At 48.2% G+C, this 23,456-nt stretch overlaps 1 protein-coding gene and 2 non-coding genes across 3 annotated transcripts; 1 reads left to right on the top strand and 2 right to left on the bottom strand.

The window, feature by feature from the left end:
* Window positions 1-964: 964 nt before the first annotated feature.
* On the bottom strand, window positions 965-21,153 carry MDM4 (MDM4 regulator of p53). Its single transcript, XM_048327688.1, has 11 exons — window positions 21,004-21,153; window positions 15,900-16,005; window positions 13,747-13,821; window positions 12,376-12,509; window positions 11,151-11,200; window positions 8,438-8,499; window positions 7,592-7,688; window positions 6,309-6,469; window positions 4,437-4,571; window positions 3,823-3,903; window positions 965-2,548 (listed from the first exon to the last, which is right to left on the bottom strand). The coding sequence occupies exons 2-11, from the start codon at window positions 15,972-15,974 to the stop codon at window positions 2,006-2,008; spliced, it is 1,413 nt and encodes a 470-aa protein (XP_048183645.1). The 5' UTR covers window positions 15,975-16,005; window positions 21,004-21,153; the 3' UTR covers window positions 965-2,005.
* Window positions 21,154-22,172: 1,019 nt separating this feature from the next.
* On the top strand, window positions 22,173-22,245 carry TRNAK-UUU. Its single transcript has one exon. It is a non-coding gene; the product is annotated as a tRNA-Lys (tRNA).
* Window positions 22,246-22,426: 181 nt separating this feature from the next.
* Window positions 22,427-22,499, bottom strand: TRNAK-UUU. The gene has a single exon. It is a non-coding gene; the product is annotated as a tRNA-Lys (tRNA).
* Between the last annotated feature and the right edge of the window lie 957 nt (window positions 22,500-23,456).

Below are 23,456 nucleotides of genomic sequence, written 5' to 3'. Positions count from 1 at the left end.
AAGGGAAAACAAGAAAAAAAAAGAGGAAAAACAGGAAGAAAAGAGGGGAGGAAGTTGTGGTTTTGTGTATAAAAAACAAGGAAAAAAACCCAAGGAATGTTGGGGATGCACCTGGAGGGGTCCCTGGGCACCGCTGGGATTTGGGATGGGGGGGAAAACTCGGGGAGCTGGAGCTTCTTTTTGGGGTCAATAATTAAAATTGGGATAAAAGGGAGCCGTGGGCACCAAACCAAGGGACACTGCTGTCCCCTCGTGGTGAAGGTGACAAAGCCACCCCTGGTTGGGCCTAAACTTAATCCCGACTCAGAGGGGAGGTTTGGGATGGGTTTAACTCAAAATGTGCCTTTTTTGGGGTGGAATTTTGTATTCCATGACATGAGGAGGATCCCAAGTTGTGTCCAGAGGGGGACGGGGCCACGGGGACAATCCAGAGGTGAAGCCACACGAGGTCACCCAGCTCGGACAGCTGGGAAAGAGTGAACTGAGGGGGGATCCATTGGGATCTGCAGGAATTCCTAAAAAATGAGGGAGATTTTGGGGAGCAACGCAGGGAAAATGGGGCTTGGAGTGGGATTCTGCACCTGGGAGAGATTCCCAGAGAATTTGGGGAGCAAAGCAGGGAAGACGGGGCTTGGAGTGGGATTCTGCACCTGGGAGAGATTCCCAGAGAATCTGAGGTTAAATCTCAAAAAAAATCAGGAAAAATTTAAAAAATCAACACCCAACACAGCCTTCGGAGTGCAAACGGGGCTTTAAAGGAATTCAAGGTTCATGTTTTGATTTTAAAGCCATTTTTCCCTCAAAAATGAGGATTTTTTTAGCCTGAAGGATGAGGTGAGGGCAGGTGGAACATCCCAAAATACCCCAAAGCTTCTGGCATTGAATCCTGCTGGACAGAGCTATGAAAGGGTGACCGAGAATAGATTTAAATATATTAAAAAAAGAAATTAAAGAGTCCAAAAAAAAAAAGCAAAATATACCATTATTATTATTATTATTATTATTATTTCCATCGGATTTGTGACCTGAGAGCTGTGGATTAAAAATCTGGAATTACTTCCCATCTGGGAGCAAGGAAATCTTCACCCTGCCTGCCTTAAACAATAAAAAAAAAAATCAGGAATAAAGTTATTTTTCTTCTCAGGAAAACTGATGCAAAACAAACCCCCCACCCTCCCACCATAAATATTTATTTCTATTTTTTATCTCTCAGCTCCAAAGGAATTGCACAGGTCTGGATTTATGGAAAAAAAAACATTCCAGAAGTCACAGCTTTTCCCAAATCTTCCATTCTTGGTCAGGATAAAGAATCCCAGGGGCAAAATTGGGCTGAAGTTGGAAAATTGGGAAAATTTCCAAGCTGGGGTTTTGATCCCAAGGTGTTTGATTTCCATGGAAAAGTGGATCCTGCAGAGGATTCTTAGTGGGATTCAAATCCTGATTTTCTTTGGTTTCACTGGCTGAGCTCTGGAATAGGGGTTTGAGTGCAAAAATCCTCTTTTTGGGGTTCTTTTAGAGACAGAAACCCTCACTACCCCAATGAAGATCCTGATGACCATCTTGATCCTGCACAATTGGTTCTAAAATTGGGATTTGAGTGCAAAAAACCTCGTTTTGGGGTTATTTTAGGGGCAGAAGGCCACGCTACCCCACGAAGATCCTGATGACCATCCTGATCTCCTTCCTGCACACACTGAAATGGGATTTTGAGTGCAAAAAACCTCACTTGGGGGTTATTTTTAGGGGCAGAAGGGCTCAAGTGACCCTGCTACCCCGTGAAGATCCCGATGACCATCCTGATCCTGCACACTGAGCTCTGGAATTGGGATTTGAGTGCAAAAAAAAATCCTCTTTTTGGGCTTATTTTAGGGTCAGAAGGCTCAGCTAACCCACGAATAACCCAACGACCATTGTGATCTGCACACACTGAGCCCCGGAACTGGGATTTGAGTGCAAAAAAAAACCCCTCCTCATTTTGGGGTTATTTTAGGGGCAGAAAGCCTCACTACCCCATGAAGATCCTGATGACCATCTTGATCTCCTTCCTGCACACGGGGCACGGAGATCTCTTCTTCTTCAGCATCCTGGCACACCTGAAGCAGGCCACCAGGTGAGCAGTCCTTCCGTGGACAATATTCCCATCCCGAGGCCTGTGCTGGCACAGGAAGCAGGGATTCAGCAGGGTTTTGATGCTCTCCAAAGATTCCATCTCCTCCTCTTTTTTCAGCTCGGCAAAATCCCGGTTTTTCCCATCCCGCGCCAAATCCAAGGACTCGATGGAGCTGCCGGGATCCACGTGGGGTTTGGTTTCTCCCAGGAAAAGGTGTTTGGGTTGGCCAGCTGGGGCTGAAATTGTCCTCCTGCAGTCTGGAACGTCCATCCCTTCATCCTGCTCCTGGTTTTCCATGGAATTGATGTTGGAGAGGGACAGGGAATGGGGCAGTTTGGGGCAGTCCCGGTACCAGTCCTTGCGCAGGGCCCAGCAGCGGTAGCAGTACCTTTTCCCTGGAGAGTTGAACTTCCTGCACTTGGAGCATTGCCAGCAATCCTGAGGGATTTAAGGCAAAAATTCCAGCAGAAAAATCAGTGTATTTTTGGGTATTCCTCGTTTTAGCCATGTGGGAAAAGCAGCAAGGAAGGCTCGTGATGAAAATTTTATTTATGAGTGATTTATAAGCTGAAAAAATCAACATTTTGTGGCTTGGAATTGATTTCTCCCTGTGTGTCCCACAGATTTCTCCCTCATGAATTCCTCTCCTTCCTCTCTCTCAGCCCCCTGGAAGAATCCAAGCTGGAGCACAGTTTATTTTCATTTAATTTCAACAGAATTTTCAATTCCTCCCTCGAAATTCAAGGGGAGAGCTCCTGGAATTTGGCAGGAATTTGTTTTCCAGGCTCACCCATCACTTAGAGCTGTGGAATCTGCACAATTAATAGATTTATTAATTAACTATCCCACAAAAAAGGGCTGGAGCTGCCCAAGTGCAGAGCCAGGAGTCAGCTATCCAAAACCAGGGACATTCCCATTTATTCCAGGCTGGAAAATTCTGCTAAAACCACTAAAATTCTGCTAAAATTATTAAAATTCTGTTAAAACCATTAAAATTCTGCCTAAAATTATTAAAATTCTGCCTCAAATCAATTCTTATTTTGGTGTCACCAGCTGTAAAAAGTCCCCTGATGCACTTTGGGGAATTCAAACCACCCTCCAAGGCAGCCTCAGGATTGGGAGAAGCTGAAAGAAGGAATTTGGTGTTTGGGATTTGGGAAGAGGAACAGGGTGAAAGCCCAGGAATTGCTGCTGGTCCTCCTCCCACCTTGTTTTGTCCTTAAAACAGGGAAAAAGCAGCTGTGGTTTGTAATTCCAGAGGACAAATGACACCACAAAGGCCATTCCAGTGTCATGGAAATATGGAATTTTCCAGAAGTGGATCCTCCTCCCATCCCAGAGAGCACAAAACAGGAGGCAGCTCCACTGGACTTGGAGAATCCCTGATTTTGTCACAGAAAAAGGGATTTTGTCCACTAAAAAGGTGGTTTTTTTGTTTTTTTAGAGTATGGGTTCAGTGATTCCAAAGTGCTACCTGAGATTTCCAGGTTCCTTCCAAGGACAATCCTCCAGATTTCCATCCAGAGGGCAACATGGAATTAAAACCTTATTAAAACCTTATTAAACTATGCCTGGATATCAATAGAACTTCACCCAGCCCCTTTTTCTGTGGAAACCCACAAGAGAATCAGCTTTTCCCACCCCAAAACCAGCAGCAGATGTGGGATGAGTCCTTCCAGCCCCAGGGAATGCTGATCCCAAGGAATTCCCACCTCAGAAGCAGCCTCTGTGTCCGTGTCATCAGTCAGGCACTGGGAATTCTCCAGCTCATCCAAGCACACATCCTCAGGCACCTGGAATTCCAGGAAGCATTGTCAGAGAGTGGGAATGTCGGAATGATCCCTATTTATCGTGTTCCTGGCACTGCACACCCCAGTTAAACGATTATATAATCACCCTGCTAATTAAACCACTTCTGTAAGTGAATAAAAAAGCCATTTTTTGCCGTGTTTTTATTGCAGAACGTTGGTGACTCTTCCTGGTTTAGTCCTGCTTTACTGTGATCAGATTTTCCTCTTTGAGTCTTTAGCGGGACTCTAAGAGCTTTTTCCAACCTTAATTCCATGATTTTTGATTTGTAATTCTTGCAGATCCTGGTTAGAAACCCAGTTAACTTGCTGGGAGAGGTTTAATTCATTTTAAATCAAATTTTATGCCTTGAAAATATGGATTTAAACCAAAACCCAAACAGGAAAACCACCCAACACGTGAGGAACGGTGACAGCCTTTTCTAAACAGGATTTAGCCTCTGGATGGGAACAGATCCAGCTTTTCCAAGGGCAGCAGAGCACCATGGGATGAGTTAAACCAGGCCTAACTGTGGTACCTTTGTGGCACTTCCTGTAACCTCCTCACAGTCCAGCACTTCCACCTTGAGCCCAGCACTGCCCTGCTCCAAGGGGCACTCGTTGAGGAACCACAGGTCATCAGTGGTGTCTGAAACTATGGCAGTGTCAATGTCCTGAGGGAAAAAAAAAACCAGGAAAAGCCCTTTAGGAGCAGCTCCATATCCATCACCATCCCATTTTCCTCTCCAACAACCTCCAATGCTCTGGGCAGCTTCTTCCTGGGGCACCTCACAACCCTGAGAGACCCCTTTTTAAAATTTCTACCTCATGGGCTCCCCTTCTTAAAATTCTCACCTCACAAGCTCCCCTTTTCCCAATTTCCTCCTCACAGGCTCCCCTTTTTAAAATTTTCACCTCAGAGGCTCCCCTTTTCCCAATTTCCTCCTCACAGGCTCCCCTTTTTAAAATTTTCACCTCAGAGGCTCCCCTTTTCCCATTTTCCACCTCACGGGCTCCCCTTTTCCCAAATTCAACCTCACGGGCTCCCCTTTTCCCAATTTCCTCCTCAGAGGCCCCCGTTTTCCCAATTTCTACCTCACAGGCTCCCCTTTTCCCAATTTCCTCCTCAGAGGCCCCCCTTTTCCCAAATTCCTCCTCATGGGCTCCCCTTTTCCCAATTTGTACCTCAGAGGCCCCCCTTTTTAAAATTTTCACCTCACAGGCTCCCTTTTTCCCAATTTCCTCCTCAGAGGCCCCCCCTTTTCCCAATTTCCTCCTCATGGGCTCCCCTTTTTAAAATTTTCACCTCAGAGGCTCCCCTTTTTAAAATTTTTACCTCACAAGTTTCCTTTTTTCCCATTTCCACCTCACGGGCTCCGCTTTTCCCAAATTCCACCTCAGAGGCCCCTCTTCTCCCAGTTTCTCCCTCACAGGCTCCCCTTTTTCCAATTTCTCCCTCACAGGCTCCCCTTTTCCCAATTTCCTCCTCAGAGGCCCCTTTCTTCCAAATTCCACCTCACAGGCTCCTCTTTTTCCAACCTTTTCCCAATTTCCACCTCACAGGTTCCTCTTTTCCAAGTTTCCACTTCACAGGCCCCCTTTTTAAAATTTCTCCCTCACAAGCTCCCCTTTTCCCAATCTCCTCCTCAGAGGCCCCCCATTTCCCAATTTCCACCTCATGGGCTCCCCTTCTTCCAAATTCCACCTCATGGGCTCCCCTTTTCCCAAATCCCACCTCAGAAGCCCCCCTTCTCCCAATTTCCACCTCACAGGCTCCCCCTTTTTCCAAATCCCACCTCAGAAGCCCCCCTTCTCCCAATTTCCACCTCACGGGCTCCTCTTCCCCCAATTTCCACCTCACAGGCTCCTCTTCCCCCAATTTCCACCTCACAGGCTCCCCCTTTTTCCAAATCCCACCTCAGAAGCCCCCCTTCTCCCAATTTCCACCTCACAGGCTCCCCCTTTTTCCAAATCCCACCTCAGAAGCCCCCCTTCTCCCAATTTCCACTTCACAGGCTCCTCTTTCCCCAATTTCCACCTCACAGGCTCCTCTTCCCCCAATTTCCACCTCACAGGCTCCCCCTTTTTCCAAATTCCACCTCACAGGCTCCTCATTTTCCAGCTTCCACCTCTGTCCTGCTTCCCCTTCCACCACCCTACAACGTTCATCCCAATAAAAAAGGGCAACTCCTGAAATCCGGGGACCTCTGAGGGCCTTGAGGGAGAGTTTGGTTGCTTTAAAACCACTAAAAATCACCAACCACCCGATAGGAAAGGCTGGGACAGGCCCACACAGGGGGAGAGGCTGAAAATCCTGGAGTGGGAAGGGGAAAGAGAGAAAAACCAGGAATATTTGATTGCCTTGGAGGCAAAAGAGGAGAGGGAGAGGACACTTTAAAGTGGTTCCACACCTGGTTAGTCTGAATATCTGTGGATCCGTTACTCCTGGAATTGTAATTGCTTCTAAGGTTGCCTAAAAACCACCAAGGCAGCCCAGCCACATCCCATTCCTCAAACACCAGGTCCAGCTTCGGCTTCTTGCTTTTGGAGAGGTTTTCTATCAAGTCTTTGTCTGGAAGAGCCAAGGAGAGTTCAAGTCATTGGTTAAGAGGCCAGCAGAGAAAAACTGGGCCCAAATTGGATTATTTTGTCCTTCTTGCATCAGGCTGGGAGCTTTAGGGTTTGGATGTCCCATCTGTGCTGCTGGATCTGACAGAAATCCCTGCATTAATTCAGGAAACATCCCAGTGTTCCCAGTGTCCCTGTACTGGGACAGGTTGAGTTTTCATCTCAAGTTTCACCACAGAAACACGAACACTTCCCGAGCCAGCCCTGAGTGGAGTTCTTGAGTGATTTAAAATGCAGAAAGGACCGGTTTGAATTCAGTTTGCAGCTCCTGAATTCTCAAGCCAGGCTCAAACAAAAGTGGGGATCCATCCTCCCTGTGCTCCAGCCTCCTTTCCAGCTCGGGATCCCAAACTGAGCGCTCTGGATTCCAGGATAACCTTGGATCTCCCTCCCTCCAGTGCCTGGAGTTTCAAAGGCACAGCCAAGGCTGTTTTGTACATCTAGGGAATTTCCACCACTCCCATTCGAGCTGGAAACACCCACATTCTGCAAAGAGCTGCTTTTCCAACTGAGGTTCCTTGATACGAGAGAATACAAAGTGGAAAAACAGGAAAATTGCTCCCAAAACATTTGAAATCTCCATGAGTGACCCAGCAAGAAATCCCATGGGGAAATGTCAAAATATGACAGATCCACCAAAAAAAAAACCCCATTGTTGTTCAGTTCCCTGCTTGGTTTGCAGGGAACAACTGCAGCCAGCCCAGGCTGGGTTCTGTGTGCTCAGGAGCCTCCCTTGGGAAGGGGAATGGATCCAAGGATAATTCCAGCATTTAAAACACCCTCCAGCAAGGTCTGGAAGGTTTTTTTCATGGCATTGTTCAGTGAGAGATGTGATTTGGGGGCTTTACCTGCCACTGCACTCAGAGCATTTTGTTCTTTGTGAGCCAGACAACGCCTGTGGTGAACATTTGCAATCTCTCCATCTTTAGCATGAAGATTTGAAATGATTCCATTCCAAACCAGGGATTTTTTTGGAGTCTCCCAACTCCCTCCTCCAGCATTTTGCTGCTGTGTGTCCCACACAGGATTTGTAAATGTTGTGGTAACACAGAAAATTGTCCCTCACCTTCACAAGAGTCACTTTTGGGCTCTGAGGTAGCCAGAGCAGAGGCTTTGCTGTCACCCTCCACGATTCCAGAGTCAGACCCTTCCTCCTGGCTGAGCTGCAGGAAGGAAAATCCAGGAATTAGCCCAGCAGAGCTTGCAGGGACAAGGAGATGTAGCACTTCCATTCCCAGGCACCAGCTGCAGGATGAGACCAAGCAGGCAGGAAGAGGAATAACTGAGAATAAAAACTACAAACTATTGACCTCATACACAGCCTAAAGCCTCTGGAATCAGCACAACCAACCTAGGAAAAATCTTCAGCTTGGCAAAAGTCCCAAAGTTGCCGTTTTTCATGCAGTAAAACCAGGATTTTGTGGCTCTCTGAGACCTCCCAGCTCCACCCGCCCTCATCCCAAACCACACCAGGAAACTTTGGAAGCGCCAAGATTTTTCCTAGGTTTTCACCTCTGCCTGAAAAGCTGCTGAAAACAAATCCTAACTAGACACAAAACTGGCTCAGTGAATGATTTGGCAATTCCTACTCGGAGAAAGGGTGGGATAGAAGGGGGAAAAGCAGGAAAACACGGAGCAGGCTGGAGAAGCTGAGGCCTGGAAGTGCTGCACCCCAGAGAAACGCGCTCAGAGACTGGCACTCTGTCACGAGGAGAACAGAGAAGGGTCACTCTGTCCCTGCTCTGTGGACTCCAAGAACTTTTTCTTTTTGGGGATCGGTTTTGGCTTTTTTTTTTCTCTCAGGAAGGTGAGGAGCTGGCACAACAAAAAAGTTCTGGCAGTCCACCATGCACAGGTACAGAGAAGGGGCAACTCTGTACAAGAAAAGAAACCACCAGGCAGTGGGGTTTACCTTCAGCTGGTCTGGGCTGGGCTTAGCGACGCTCTGCTCCTTTGGGAGAGTCTGTGCAGCATCTGCAGATGGCAGGTAAAACACAAGGAAAAACCTTCCCCGGAAATAGCCATTCTCACATCATGCAGGGCCTGCAGCAAGCAACCAACGAGCCACGCTTGGCAGACCTTGGAAAATTCCTTATTAGCAAAGGCCTGGCTTCCTCAGGGATGAGTTTATGGATTTTGGGGTCTGCGCCTTGCTGGAGAAGCAGCTGGGTGAAAAGTCAGGATCTTCTCAAAGTGAAAAATGATTCCTGTTTTCCTACAGCCATCCCAAGCTCCTTGCCACAAGAATTCCTGGTTAGTCTGAGTATCTGTGGATCCGTTACCCCCGGACTTGGAATTGCTTCTGAGGTCGCCTAAAAAGCACCATGGCAGTCGGGCCACATCGCACTGCTCAAATTCCAGAGGGTGGGGAATCCCACCTGGAAGGTCAACAGGGAAGAGCAAGGTTGTTCTTTGGAATCCTGAGGATTCCAGCTCTTCCTGAAGGGTGTGGGCACGAGGAATAAAGAGTGAAGAAGGGAAAATTCCATGCACACACAGCGTGGACACGTCCTGGACAAACCCGAATCCAGCTGATTCTGCTGCTCCCAGGAGTTAATTAAAAGGCCAAGCTAAATAACAGGAACAATCCAATTAATGGGAATCTTCCTGAGTCTGGCTTTGAACAGGGAGAACAAAAGATGCCAGGCTGGCTCCTGCCTGCTCCCCTTGCAATTTAGCAGGGAAATTCCCTGCTGGATGAGGCTGATTCCCACCAGGAATCACACATACAGGCAGAAAATTCCACCTCAAAGTGGCCTTTAAATGGAGCAAAAGCCAGGATCAGAGATGACAGGGATCTATCCCATATTCCTGCTTTCCTTTCCCGCTTCCATCACCTTCCAGCTGCTGATTTTTTAATCCCTGATGGAAAACAGACGCCAGCTGGCTCATCCATCACTGCTTGGGCTCTGCAGGGATGTTAGAACAGGGAAGAATCATCCTTCCAAAATTGGATTTTCAGGGAGTGAAAATACTCCAGGTGCTGGAAGGCTTCCTTTAGGAGCCAATATATTCCATAAAAAACATCCTTGAGGTGAGGGATTCCTAAATGCATCTCGTGGGAGACAGACTTGGGGGGGAAATTAGACAAGGAAGGGGGGAAAAATTGGCTAAGAAAAGGGGGGAAATTAGAAAAGGGGGAAAATTAGAAAAGAAAAGGGAGGGACATAAGAAAAGAAAAAGAAAAAGAAAAAGAAAAAGAAAAAGAAAAAGGGAAAATCAGAAGAGAAAAGGGGGGAAAATCAGAAGAGAAAAGGGGGGGGAAAATTAGAAGAGAAAAGGGGGGGGAAAATTAGAAGAGAAAAGGGGGGGAAAATTAGAAGAGAAAAGGGGGGGGAAAATTAGAAGAGAAAAGGGGGGGGGAAATTAGAAGAGAAAAGGGGGGGGAAATTAGAAGAGAAAAGGGGGGGAAATTAGAAGAGAAAAGGGGGGGGGAAATTAGAAGAGAAAAGGGGGGGAAAATCAGAAGAGAAAAGGGGGGGGAAATTAGAAGAGAAAAGGGGGAAAAATCACCAAATCCAGTAATTCCTGTGCTGGGCTGAAGGAAACCCAACAGCTGGAAAGGAAGGAAAACAGCTGGAGTCTCCCTCCCTGTGCATTCCAAGGTCTGGTCTGCCAAGCTTGTTTCGTTTGGGTCACACTCACACACAGCCAGGCCTAACTCAGTCCTAAGGACAGCATTTCCTGAGCCAGGCTTAAAGTGACACCAGGAGTGGACCAGGAATGGCCACATTCCAAGGAAAAAGGCAGCAGAGGACAGAGTTTGGCTGGGAATCCTTTGCTCTCCACACACACAGCTTTTCTTGGGAAGAGGGAACAGCACTCACACAATTATCCTACAGGTTAAGAGTCCAAAAAGAATTCAAAAAATTCTTCTAGAAAATAAATCCAAAGATTCTTGAAAAGAATCTTCCGTAAAAATAAATCCAAGGTAGGAAACCAAACCCTTTAGGGCCATATTTTAAGTGTTCGTTTTCATTTTGAATTTCTCTCCATGTGCCTGAGCCCTTCTGAAGGATTAAATCCATTTTATCTGTTTAAAAACCTCAGGAAATGTAGCACAAAACTCCACAGTGGAGTTTCTTTTTCCCAGTGAACGTTCCCAGCCCTACAACAGGAACTGGCTGCAAGGAAGCCACCAGCTCAGATTAATTTGAGAATTTTCATTTTGATGGAGTTTGATTTGATTCCTCTCATGAGCTGGGGAAGCTGAAATGACCTTTAAAGGTTCCAGTGTTTGATTAAAGCCTTGCAGAGTTTTTAGCAACTCTTAGAGATCATCAAAGTATCAAACGAGGTGAGAGCAAGAAGTTGCAGCTCCGAAGCTGAAAAAATATTGAGAAATCAATAAAGATTGATTTCAATTGATTGAAGATTGATTTCAATAAAGGATGGGATATTCCAGCCACGCTCAGGATTTAGCTTTGGCCCAAAATTTGGCTTTTCTTGGCAGCCACATCACTCAAACAGCTCCTGACACACAGAAAAGACACAAACTCCGAGAGATTTGCTTGGCAAAGCCTTCGAGAGAAGTTTATTCCTCCTTCAGCCACAGATCTGCTCCTGAATTTCAGTACTTACCCAGTTATTGCAACATTTATGGAATGGGTTTGTGACCAACCTACCTGAGAGGGCAGCAGCCGTCAGGTTCCGTTTCAGCATCTCGTACACGGGGCTGTGGGGAAGGGACACAAGCGACCGTCACCCCCTGAGCCAGGAAAAATCCCCTTGGAGCGTCCAGGGAGACCCCAAAAACCACAGGGAATTGATTTTCCTAGAGAGATCCCGAAAACTGCTTCTAGAGAGACTCCAGAAACCACAGGGAATCTTTTTTCCTAGAGATCCCAAAAACCACTGAGGATTTTTTCCCTAAAGACCCTGGAAACCACAGTGAGGTTTTTCCTAGAGATCCCAAAAACCACTGACATTTTTTCTTAGGGAGACCCCAAAAAACACAGTGATTTTTTTCTAGAGAGACCCCAAAAACCACAGTGAGTTTTTTCTAGAGAGATCCCAAAAACCACAGTGAGTTTTTTCTAGAGAGATCCCAGAAACCACTGAGGTTTTTCCTAGAGAGATCCCAAAATTCACAGTGAGGTTTTTTTCCTAGAGAGACCCCAAAAAACACCGTGATTTTTTTTCTAGAGAGATGCCAAAAACCCACCGTGAGTTGTGGGCTAGGGGGGTTGTTTCTGGAGAGATCCCAAAAACTGCTTCTAGAGAGACTCCAGAAACCACAGGGAATTTTTTGCTAGAGAGATCCCAAAAGCCACTGAGGTGGTTTTTTTTCTAGATGGATCCCAAAATCCACTGAGGATTTTTTCCCTAAAGACCCTGGAAACCACAGTGAGGTTTCTCCTAGAGACCCCAAAAACCACTGACATTTTTTCTTAGAGAGACCCCAAAAACCACAGTGAGTTTTTTCTAGAGAGATCCCAAAACCACTGAGGTTTTTTTTCCTAGAGATCTCAGAAACCACTGAGGTTTTTTTCTAGAGAGATCCCAAAAACCACAATGAGTTCTGGGCTGGGGGGGGGGGTGTTTCTAGAAAGATCCCAAAAACCTCTTCTAGAGAGATCCCAAAAACCACAGCGATTTTTTTTCTAGAGAGACCCCAAACCCACAGTGAATTTTTTTCCTAGAAAGCCCCCATAAAACCCAATTAGGATTTTTTTTTTTAATTGCTTATTACAAACTTCACCTCCAAACTCAGTGCAGGACAAAGATTTTCACTGACATTTAACACCCAAGGCTTGAGGGGACGCAGGAACAAAAGGGACAGAGCTGTCCCCTCAACCCAGCAGTGACTCCAGGAGCTTTTCCTGGTGAAAAGAGAATTTTTTTTCCTACCTGGGATCCTTGACAGAGAAGCTCTGCAGTCCCAGCAGCTCTCCCAGCTGATCCCCTCCACAATGAACCATGTGCTGCTGCCTCTTGTCGTAGAGCTGCCTCCCCATGATGTACTGGCCCAGGAAATGCATCACCTGTGGGGGACAGGACACTGCCTCAGCCACCAAAATCCTGGGAAATTTCCTTGGATTTACAATATCCTGCTGGCCTGCGTTGTGGGAGGTAAATTACAGGTGATTTTTGGCACTTTTAGCCAAGGGAGGGTTGTGTTTTAGCAGAAGGTTTGGAATTGTTAACGCTTGGGAAGGAGGGAGATTGAGGTGAAGGTGGGGAAATGGAAATGTCCCAGTTAAAATGGGGTTATCCCAGTTTAAAGGGGCATTATTCCAGTTAAAATGGTGTTATCCCAGTTCAAACAGCGCTATCCCAGTTCAAAAGAGCATTATCCCAGTTCAAAAGAGCATTATCCCCGTTCAAACAGGGCTATCCCAGCTAAAAACGGGACTATCCCAGTAAAAATGGGACTATCCCAATTAGAAACAGGACTCTCCCAGTTCAAACAGTGCTATCCCAGTTCAAACAGTGCTATCCCAGTTCAAACAGTGCTCTCCCAGTTCAAACAGGGCTCTCCCAGCTAAAAACAGGGCTCTCCCAGCTAAAAATGGGACCATCCCAATTAGAAACAGGGCTCTCCCAGTTAAAAAGCGACCATCCCAGTTAGAAACAGGGCTCTCCCAGTTCAAACAGGGCTCTCCCAGTTCAAAACGGGGCTATCCCAGTTCAAAACGGGGCTATCCCAGTTCAAAATGGGGCTATCCCAGTTCAAAACGGGGCTATCCCAGCTAAAAATGGGACCATCCCAATTAGAAACAGGACTCTCCCAGTTCAAACAGGACTCTCCCAGTTCAAACAGGGCTCTCCCAGTTCAAAACAGGGCTATCCCAGTTCAAAACGGGGCTATCCGAGTAAAAATGGGACCATCCCAATTAGAAACAGGACTCTCCCAGTTCAAACAGGGCTCTCCCAGTTCAAAACAGGGCTCTCCCAGTTAAAATGGGACCATCCCAGTTAGAAATAGGGCTCTCCCAGTTCAAACAGGGCTCTCCCAGTTCAAAACGGGGCTATCCCAGTTAAAAATGGGACCATCCCAATTAGAAACAGGACTCTCCTAGTTCAAACAGGGCTCTCCCAGTTAAAAACGGGGCTATCCCAATTAAAAACAGGGCTCTCCCAGCTAAAAACGGGGCTCTCCCAGCTAAAAACGGGGCTCTCCCAGTTCAAAGACGAGGGTTCAACTAGAGGAAATTAAAGAGTCAGTCCCATCCCACCTCCCAAAAAAGCCCAGGGATAAAGGCTGGAATGTGACCCCACCTCTTTGAGTGTGAAGGTGTCGCCCTGGGCACCTGCAGCCTGCAGAATCCTCAGGAGCGGCAGTTTGGGTCTCACCTGGAACACAGAGCAGAGTTTTGTTGGAATTCCAGCCAGGAATAATCCTTGGCAAGACAAAAAAACCCACCAAAAAACAATCCAAAGAATTTGGATTTAACCCCTCACACTTGGATGTGGCTGCTCCTGTGAGGAATGACTGGGAATGCAGAGCCAAGAGTGGGAATGCAGAGCCCAGACTGGGAATGCAAAGTCCATAGTGGGAATGCAGAGCCCAGAGTGGGAATGCAGAGCCCAGACTGGGAATGCAAAGTCCATAGTGGGAATGCAGAGCCCAGAGTGGGAATGCAGAGCCCAGACTGGGAATGCAGAGCCCAGAGTGGGAATGCAGAGCCCAGAGTGGGAATGCAGAGCCCAGACTGGGAATGCAGAGCCCAGAGTGGGAATGCAGAGCCCAGACTGGGAATGCAGAGCCAAGAGTGGGAATGCAGAGCCCAGAGTGGGAATGCAAAGTCCAGAGTGGGAATGCAGAGCCCAGAGTGGGAATGCAGAGCCCAGACTGGGAATTCAGAGCCAAGAGTGGGAATGCAGAGCCCAGACTGGGAATGCAAAGTCCAGAGTGGGAATGCAGAGCCAAGAGTGGGAATGCAGAGCCCAGACTGGGAATGCAGAGCCCAGACTGGGAATTCAGAGCCAAGAGTGGGAATGCAGAGCCCAGACTGGGAATGCAGAGCCCAGACTGGGAATGCAGAGCCCAGACTGGGAATGCAGAGCCAAGACTGGGAATGCAGAGCCCAGACTGGGAATGCAGAGCCAAGAGTGGGAATGCAGAGCCCAGACTGGGAATGCAGAGCCCAGACTGGGAATTCAGAGCCAAGAGTGGGAATTCAGAGCCCAGACTGGGAATGCAGAGCCCAGACTGGGAATGCAGAGCCCAGACTGGGAATGCAGAGCCAAGACTGGGAATGCAGAGCCAAGACTGGGAATTCAGAGCCAAGACTGGGAATGCAGAGCCCAGACTGGGAATGCAGAGCCAAGAGTGGGAATGCAGAGCCCAGACTGGGAATGCAGAGCCCAGACTGGGAATGCAAAGTCCATAGTGGGAATGCAGAGCCAAGAGTGGGAATGCAGAGCCCAGAGTGGGAATGCAGAGCCCAGACTGGGAATGCAGAGCCAAGAGTGGGAATGCAGAGCCCAGACTGGGAATGCAGAGCCCAGACTGGGAATGCAGAGCCAAGAGTGGGAACGCAGAGCCAAGAGTGGGAATGCAGAGCCCAGACTGGGAATGCAGAGCCCAGAGTGGGAATTCAGAGCCAAGAGTGGGAATGCAGAGCCAAGACTGGGAATTCAGAGCCCAGACTGGGAATGCAGAGCCCAGACTGGGAATGCAGAGCCAAGACTGGGAATGCAGAGCCCAGAGTGGGAATGCAGAGCCCAGAGTGGGAATGCAGAGCCCAGACTGGGAATGCAGAGCCAAGAGTGGGAATGCAGAGCCCAGACTGGGAATGCAGAGCCTTGGGATGGGCAGTGACTGAGCTCGGAGTCACCCCCAGGAGCAGGGATGGGACATTCCCATGGAGCAGCCTGGATTTTCTGATTCCAGCTGGGAACAAATGGGTTCTGCCCTGCTCAGAGCAGGGATTTATCCATGGATTTATCCACATCAAAGACATCAAATCTTGTGACTCATCTGCTCTGGGATCTGGGTGAAACCTCAGGAGCAATTCCATCATTCCCAGGGTGATTCCTATTATGGATCATAAATAAAGATTTGGATAATAATAAAGATTCCATAGGAACTGGAGCGATAGGAAATGGGGGAATGGGTTTAGACTGAAACAAGGGGAAATTTAGGGAAGGAATTCCTCACTGTGAGGGTGATGAGTGGAATTAAGTAGAAATTCAGCACAAAAATATGCATTATCCCATTTTTTTACGCCCACTTTTACTGTTTTTTCCCTTTAAAATATTCCTAAATCAGTGATGTGAAAGAGAACAAACTCCTCAGGATAAACCCCAATCCTTTAGGATCAATTCTCCTGATTTAAATATTGCTTGGGTTTAATAAAAATCACTGCTCTGAGGAGAAAATAACAGAGAGAAGTGGTGGAAATGAGGGGTAATTAGCTGCTAATTACCTGATGAGCTTGTCCAAGGGTGATCCTGCAGGAATTCTCGGCTGCTGGATGCTGGGCAGAGCTTGGGGAGCTCATCCTGGCAGTGAGGAGCTGTTCAAGCACCGCCCTAAAAATGGATCCAGGAGTTAAAATCAGCCCTAAAATCCCATTTTAAATCCTGTTCTGGGCCCCTCCTGCTTTGTTCTGTTCCGGGGGGGGTTTGGATTAAACAGCAGGAAAAATTTATCATGGAAAAGGTTGGAATGAGCTGCTCAGGGTGGAGTTGTTATCCCTGGAACTGTTCAAAAGTCCCTGTGGATGTGGCACTTGGGGACACGGTTGGGTTGAGCTGGGTTGGACTTGCTGATCCCAAAAGGCTTTTCCAACCCTAAAGAATCCCTGGGCTGCATTTCCTGATCCCAAAGGGCTTTTCCAATCCTAAAGAATCCCTGGGCTGCATTTCCTGATCCCAAAGGGCTTTTCCAACACTAAAGATTCCTGGGCTGGATTTCCTGATCCCAAAGGGCTTTTCCAACCCTAAAGATTCCTGGGCTGGATTTCCTGATCCCAAAGGGCTTTTCCAACCCTAGAGATTCCTGGGCTGGATTTCCTGATCCCAAAGGGCTTTTCCAACCCTAGAGATTCCTGGGCTGGATTTCCTGATCCCAAAGGGCTTTTCCAATCCTAGAGATTCCTGGGCTGGATTTCCTGATCCCAAAGGGCTTTTCCAATCCTAGAGATTCCTGGGCTGGATTTCCTGATCCCAAAGGGCTTTTCCAACCCTAAAGAATCCCTGGGCTGGATTTCCTGATCCCAAAGGGCTTTTCCAACCCTAAAGAATCCATGATTCCAAGCTGCATCCAGCAAACAGCCATGGAAGGACTGGCCAGAGAAGCAGGGATGGGACATTCCCACGGAGCAGCCCGGATTTTCCGATTCCTGCTGGGAACAAATGGGTTCCACCCTGCTCAGGGCAGGGATTTATCCATGGATTTATCCACATCAAACACAGGGAACACTGAGGACCAGGGGGCTCATCTGAGCTCAGAGCTGGTTTGGGAATGTGAGTGAAACCTCAGGAGCAATTCCCTCATTCCCAGGGGGATTCCTAGTTGGGATAATACAGATTCCACAGGAACTGGAGTGACAGGAGAAGGGGGAATGGGTTCAGACTGAAAAAAGGGGAAATTTAGGGGAGATATTGGGAAGGAATCCCTCACTGTGAGGGTGGGGAGGGGATGGGATGGAATTCCCAGAGGATCCATGGCTGCTCCATCCCTGGAAATGTCCAAGGCCAGGCTGGAGCAACCCGGGGTAGGGGAAGGTGTCCCTGCCCACTGCTGGGGGTGGGACTGGATGATCCTGGGATTCTGGAATTCCATGCCCTGACTCCGGCAGTGACACACAGTGGGGAACTTAGGGAATCTCCATCAGGAAACATTCCAATTCCACGGGGTGAAATTCCTGACTCAGAGGTGGGGAATGAGCAACTGAGTCACAACCCAATGGAATTCTCCCCATTCCAGCAGCTCCTGATTTGATTCCCAAAGGAAAAGCCACAATCGGCACATCCCCCACCTCCCTGATTACCCAAAATCTCCCAAAGCTGCTGCAACCTCCCAAAAAAACGCCTGGATTCAGGGAATAAATGAATTTTAACAGCATTTCTGGGGAAGGAGGTGCCAGAGCCTTTCCTGGAAGGGCCACAAGGGGAAGTCCTGCACAATTCGAATTTTTCAGGGCCCTTTCTCAGTTTTGGCATCCTCCCAAAAAGCAGCTTCACCTCAGCAATCACTCAGCAAATCCACTTTCATCCCTCCCTCAAAACGGGCTGGAAAACTTGGAAAAGAAAGGAATTAATGTCAATTAAATAGTGGGGGAAAAAAAAGCAGCTTGAACTGGCTCAAAGTCTTGACCTTGTGTCAGAATTTATGTGTTCCCAGCTCTCAAATTGAGATTAAAATCTCAGTTTTTACAAGAATCTGGTTGCAAATAATCCCTGCAAGAGCCTTTTCGGTAAAATTTAGGCTAAAGCAGGAAATTAACTCCCAAAATGGACTCCTCAATTTGCCTGTGAGCTGCAGCTTTGGGGATGTTTCCAGTCAATTTTTAATCCGTGCAGTAATTTAATTCTTTGAATTATAACGTCAAGTAATGAGATTTGAAATTGCAATGCCACAAAATTTTCAAAGTAAAATCTAAATCGCCTTTTGCTGAATTTTCCCAGATAAATGAATTTATTCCCACAGCGGTTATCAGGATGTGAGGCACATGATGAGCTTAAAATGAGTATTTTGAAAATAATCAAGCTACTGCCTGAGGAATGCAGCTGCAGACAAAACAGGCTGGAACCTCAAAACACGACAAAAATCTGAATTTTAGCACCAATTCTGAGCGCTGGGAACTTCCAATCCCTGCCCCGCCTGTTAAAAAGGATTTTTAGGGATTTTAGGAGAGGCTTCTGAGGGTTTTTACAGCAGTTCTGTGAGGCACTACATGGAATAAAATCATTCCCAAAAATCAAACACTTCTAAATATTTAGGAAGGGCTGATTCAAGCAAATCAATTAGTCAAACTTCCAAACAGTGACCAGCTAATAATTCAAATTATAACAGCTTTAAACACTTCCCAGTTACCGTTTTCCCTAAATTTCAACAGATTTCTGGTGGATAAAATCAAAAACACTGAACAAAAAATGCCCTTAATCTTCCCGAGAGGAGCTGGACAGAGTTGATTGAAGCCTGTCAAACATTCAAATTTCTAAACAGCACTGACAGCGACCCGATAATAATTCAAATTCTAACAGCTTCAATCACTTCCCAATTATAATTTCCCTAAATTTTAACAGATTTCTGGCGGATAAAACCAAAATACTGAACACAAACACCCTTAAAACGAGCTAGACTTACCGACTTTGACTTTCTCTCCCTGTCAGGAATATCCCGGGATCGTTATCCCGGGATTTTTGGGTGGGACAGCCCTCGGGGAAGGCTCTGCCACGTCCCGAGGATGCTCCGGACTCTTGTGAGTCGATTTTTTCAAACCTCGCCCGGGGCAGGGCAGGGAGGGAGGCACCCAAAGTGGCCGATAACGGCTGGGCTGGTGTGAAAATCAGCCCCAAAGAGGAGAAAAAATTCGGATTTCCTCTCCACCCCCTTTCCGAGAAAGGGATTCTGCTGCCCCAGGGGCTGAGGGAGGCAATGGGAGATGAGTTTTAACCGTTTCAGCACTGATTTTACCACTCAAAGCCTCCGGGTTTTACAGATAAATGATGGGGTTTAGGCAGTTTGCTTCTCGGTAATACTCATATTTCACCAGGATTTAATCTTGGGGTTCATTAAGGTTTTGTTCCTGAGCTCTACAACATTTCCAGGCTGCCAACACCACAAAATTTAGGGATGCAGCCTCCTGAAAAGCTCCGTGTGCTCCCACGTGGTGGAAACTCCTAAAAAACGGGCGAATTTCACGCTCTGCCAGCGCAGTTTCACTTTCCCCGCCCAGCTCTATTTCGAAATATCCCATATTTCACCTCACAACCCCTAACCTGGAGCCGAGGGAATGAATCTCCGGCGGATTTCAGGTCGTTGGGAGCTGCAGAAAATGTCCCTGGAGCAGAGCAAGGTCTCGAGAGGAAATCGTGAATCACACAGGAGTCATGAGCTGAGCAATTTTTCCACTCCAAAACTTCACCCCCGCCACGGGAAGCGGTCATTTGCCTCTTCTGTGACTAAAAGTTCCTCCTCGAGACACCAAAAACCCCACGAGACCGCAGCTTTTTTTGAAAGCAAAGATCTCAAATGGCTGAAAAGTTAAGCTCGAACTTATTCAAGCTCAGTTTTGGTTTCTGAAAGTCCCGTTTTAAGGGGAAAAAAAATTAGTTTCTAAGTTCTATTTCAAGTGGAAACACAACAGGGGTTGGGTTCAGGTGTGACCGCTTTTTCCAGCTTTGAAATAAAGCAAAATATTGAAAACAAAGTTGGGATTTGAGGTAATTTTAGGTAAAACAGCCCCGGAGGGGAGGCTTTAAACAGGCACTGATGTGATCATCATGTCACTGATAATTAAATTTGTCCCCATCAGAGTCCCTGGGGGCATCTCACGCCTCAAATTCAGACCTTTTAATTTAAAAAAAACCAAAAAAACAAAAAAAACCCCACAACCATTTAAAATACTGATTTGTACCTGGGATGAGTTTTGTGGCTGGCATGATGCATCTGCCAGGAATTCTGGGCTGCTCCCCCAAAGATCTGCCCAAAATGCCACCCAAACCTTCGGTAAATAAGAGCAGATAACAAATAAAAAATGTTGTGCAACGCTCCTTTCGTTGTGAAATGTGGGAAAGGAGAAGGAAAAACAAAAGTGATCACTTCGATTAAAGTCACAAAGAGCGAATTGCTCTGCAAATCCCCCTAAATCCCTCCATGAATTTGGGATGGGGAAGCACTTCCACCACCCTGAACATCCTGATTTGCATTTATCTCTATTTTAGGAGGGGAAAAAAAAAATGGGCTTTTCTCAGGGTTTTTCCCCCAACAGCTGACACTTCCTTAAGTAAACCAAACTCGTGTTTGTGGGATCCATTCCTCAGATTGTGTTTATGAGGGTGAAATCCTGGGATCATGGAATTACAGAGTGGTTTGGGTTGGAAAGCGCCTTAAAGCTCATCCAGCTCCATGGGCAGGGACACCTTCCCCTATCCCAGCTGGCTCCAGCCTGGCCTGGGATGCATCCAGGGATCCAGGAGCAGCCACAGCTTCTCTGGGAATTCCATTCCAAGGCCTCCCCACCCTGGCAGGGAAGGATTTGTTCTCAATATCCCACCTATCCCTGCCCTCCGGCAGTCTGAAGTCATTCCCCCTTCTCCTGTCATTGCAGGCCCTTGTAAACATTCCCTCTCCATCTTTCTCGCCGGCTCCCTTCAGGCCACAATTAAATCAACCCGAAGCTTCCCTTCTCCAGGCGGAGCAATCCCAATTGTCCCAGAGTTTCCCGGGAAGAGATAAAAGTTCATTGACGCTCCCGCCGCCCCAGGTCCCTCCCGCCGGCACCGCCTCCTGCTCCCTCACCGCCCCCCTCAGCCCTATGCCCCCGGGAACCCCCGCCTTCGCCTCAGCCCCGTGCTCACCCTACAGCCGCTCCATGGGCTCCGGGCCGGGGGTCGGGGAGGGGACGAAGCCCCTACACCCCCTGAGGGCTCCGCGCCTCCATTTTAGCGGGGTCCGGGCCGCCGCTTCCCCTCACGGCCAACATGGCGGCGAAGCCCCAGAGCGGAGCGGAACGTGCTGCTGGAAAGGACGCGGTGCCGTCGTGGGCATGTGGCGCCGCCCAGCGGGTTGGAGGACCCCGGCGATGCGTCCTCTCAGCCCTGGTGGAAAACGTAAAAAAAAAAAAAAAAAAAAAAAATTAAAATTAAAAAATAATAATAAATGCATAAAATAGTACTAAGTCATGAATACGGATCCAATATTGTATATAATAAAGTATATTATTCTACATTACGTGACACAACAAATTGTAATAAATAAAAATAAATAATTAGTAATAAATGATAACGACAATAATAAAAATTTAAAAATGGAGGGGGGGAAAATAAATGTTATCTCAAGCTCTTTGATGCAAGATCTTTGTATATTTTCAAGCTTAATCAGCATGAAAGGAGAGCTGCTCAGTGGAGCAGGCAGCAGGTACATCCCTGACTCAAGGACACCCTGGAATTATCAAGCCTTAAGGATGGAATAAATCAAGATGTCGATGTGTGTCTATGGAGACATCGCTGACTCGGCAAAATAGTCAAGGTCCCTGTGTCCTAGAGCTGAGCTACCTTCATTTTAATACCCACCTGGACATTAGAATATTCCCCAGGACATTACAATCCACTGGAATATCCACCTGGATATTAGAATATCCATCTATCTTCATTATAAAACCCACACTTTCCCCTTTCACCTGCTCCAGGTGACCCTGCCGTATCAGGGGGATTGCACTGAATGATTTCCAGAGCTCACGCCCAGGCTGGGATCTGGGAATATGTTTGGAAAATTCCGAACTAATCCTGTCAGAGCCTTGGGAAGCGACCAAAGCGGAACCGCTGCGCGTAAACAGCAAAATCCGGTGCGATGTGCTGGGTTTGTGGCCGAGCACCCCAGGCTGCACCGCTCGGACAGAAATGAGCCGTGTTTGTCCCGGGGGGAGGGAATCGCACGCCGGGAACGGATCCCATTTCCTGGAAAAAGCCGGGAGCGGCCGCCCCGCACTGTGCGCTGGTAAGTGTGGTGGGCAAATAAACGCTCCAGAGCCCGGATAGCTCAGTCGGTAGAGCATCAGACTTTTAATCTGAGGGTCCAGGGTTCAAGTCCCTGTTCGGGCGGATGTGCTTTTCTTTTTTTTTTTTTTTTTTTGCCCGGCCCAATTTTTTCACCCCGCAAAAAAAACCTTTTTCCACCCGCGGCACGACCGGCGCTGCCCGCCGGAGGGTCCCGGCTGCGCCCGCGGGGAATCCTGGCAGGAAATAAAAAATAAAGGAACTCATCTGTGGAAAAAAGGAGATCCGCCCGAACAGGGACTTGAACCCTGGACCCTCAGATTAAAAGTCTGATGCTCTACCGACTGAGCTATCCGGGCTCTGGGGCAAAGCGGCGCACGGCCGGAATATGACGCTGTAACGGGAAGAGTGGCGGCCGCTACTTCCTTCCCTGTATTCCCGTCTGCACCCCGCTATCTGCACCCCGCTATCTGCACCCTCCGTACTACCCCTCACTACCTTAACCCCCTGTCTGCACCCCCTGATTTAACCCTCCCTTGCCTGAACCCCACTATCTGCACCCCACTATTTGCATTTTCCTGCCTGCCCCTCCCTTGCCTTAACCCCCTGCCTGCACCCCCTGTTTGAACCCCACTATCTGCACCCCGCTATTTGCACTCCCCTGTCTGCACCCCTTCCCCCCCGGTCTGCCCTCTCTGCCTGTCCCCCCGAGCCTCCCGAGCCCCCCGCAGCCCCCAGCCCCACGGCCTCTCCCTGCCGGCCGATGCCACGGCTCTGGCACAGCTCGGGATCCCAAAAAACCAGCGCCAGGCTCATCCCGCGCATTCCTCTCCCTGTGGGCTGTCGGGAACAGGGGGCTTCCACTGCCAGCTCTGGGGGTCCCCTGTCTCTTCTCCCTGCAGCAAAGTGGGGTGCGCTGGAGAAAAGTGTGGGGTTCAAAGGGAAGAGGAGGACAGGGAATGATCCATGCCAGGACAGGGAATGTTTCAGTGTCCCTGGACTCAAGGCTGCTTGGGGCCTGCTGGGACATGGGGTCACACCCGGGGACCCCCAGATTCCGGCATCTCCTTGTTTTTGGTGAATCCCACAAAACCTCCACCCTCCCGTCCCCTGGGGAGTCTTGAGGAAGGCCGGGATAATGCTCTGGGATTCATAATCTCGGGATAATCTCTGCCACCGCTAAACCCAAACCACAGCTGTGACCCACGGCCCTCCCGGCGTGGCTTTCCAGCGGCGCTGGGATTCCAGGGGGGACCATTATCCCTTTCTGCCGGAGCCTGGCTGCCAGGGAAAACACATCCCGGCCACCTCTGCCA

This window comes from Corvus hawaiiensis, chromosome 24, assembly GCF_020740725.1.
Source record: "Corvus hawaiiensis isolate bCorHaw1 chromosome 24, bCorHaw1.pri.cur, whole genome shotgun sequence".
Lineage (NCBI taxonomy): Eukaryota > Metazoa > Chordata > Aves > Passeriformes > Corvidae > Corvus > Corvus hawaiiensis.
The sequence above is the reverse complement of the archived record's forward strand: the minus strand, read 5'-3'. Positions and strand labels throughout refer to the sequence as shown.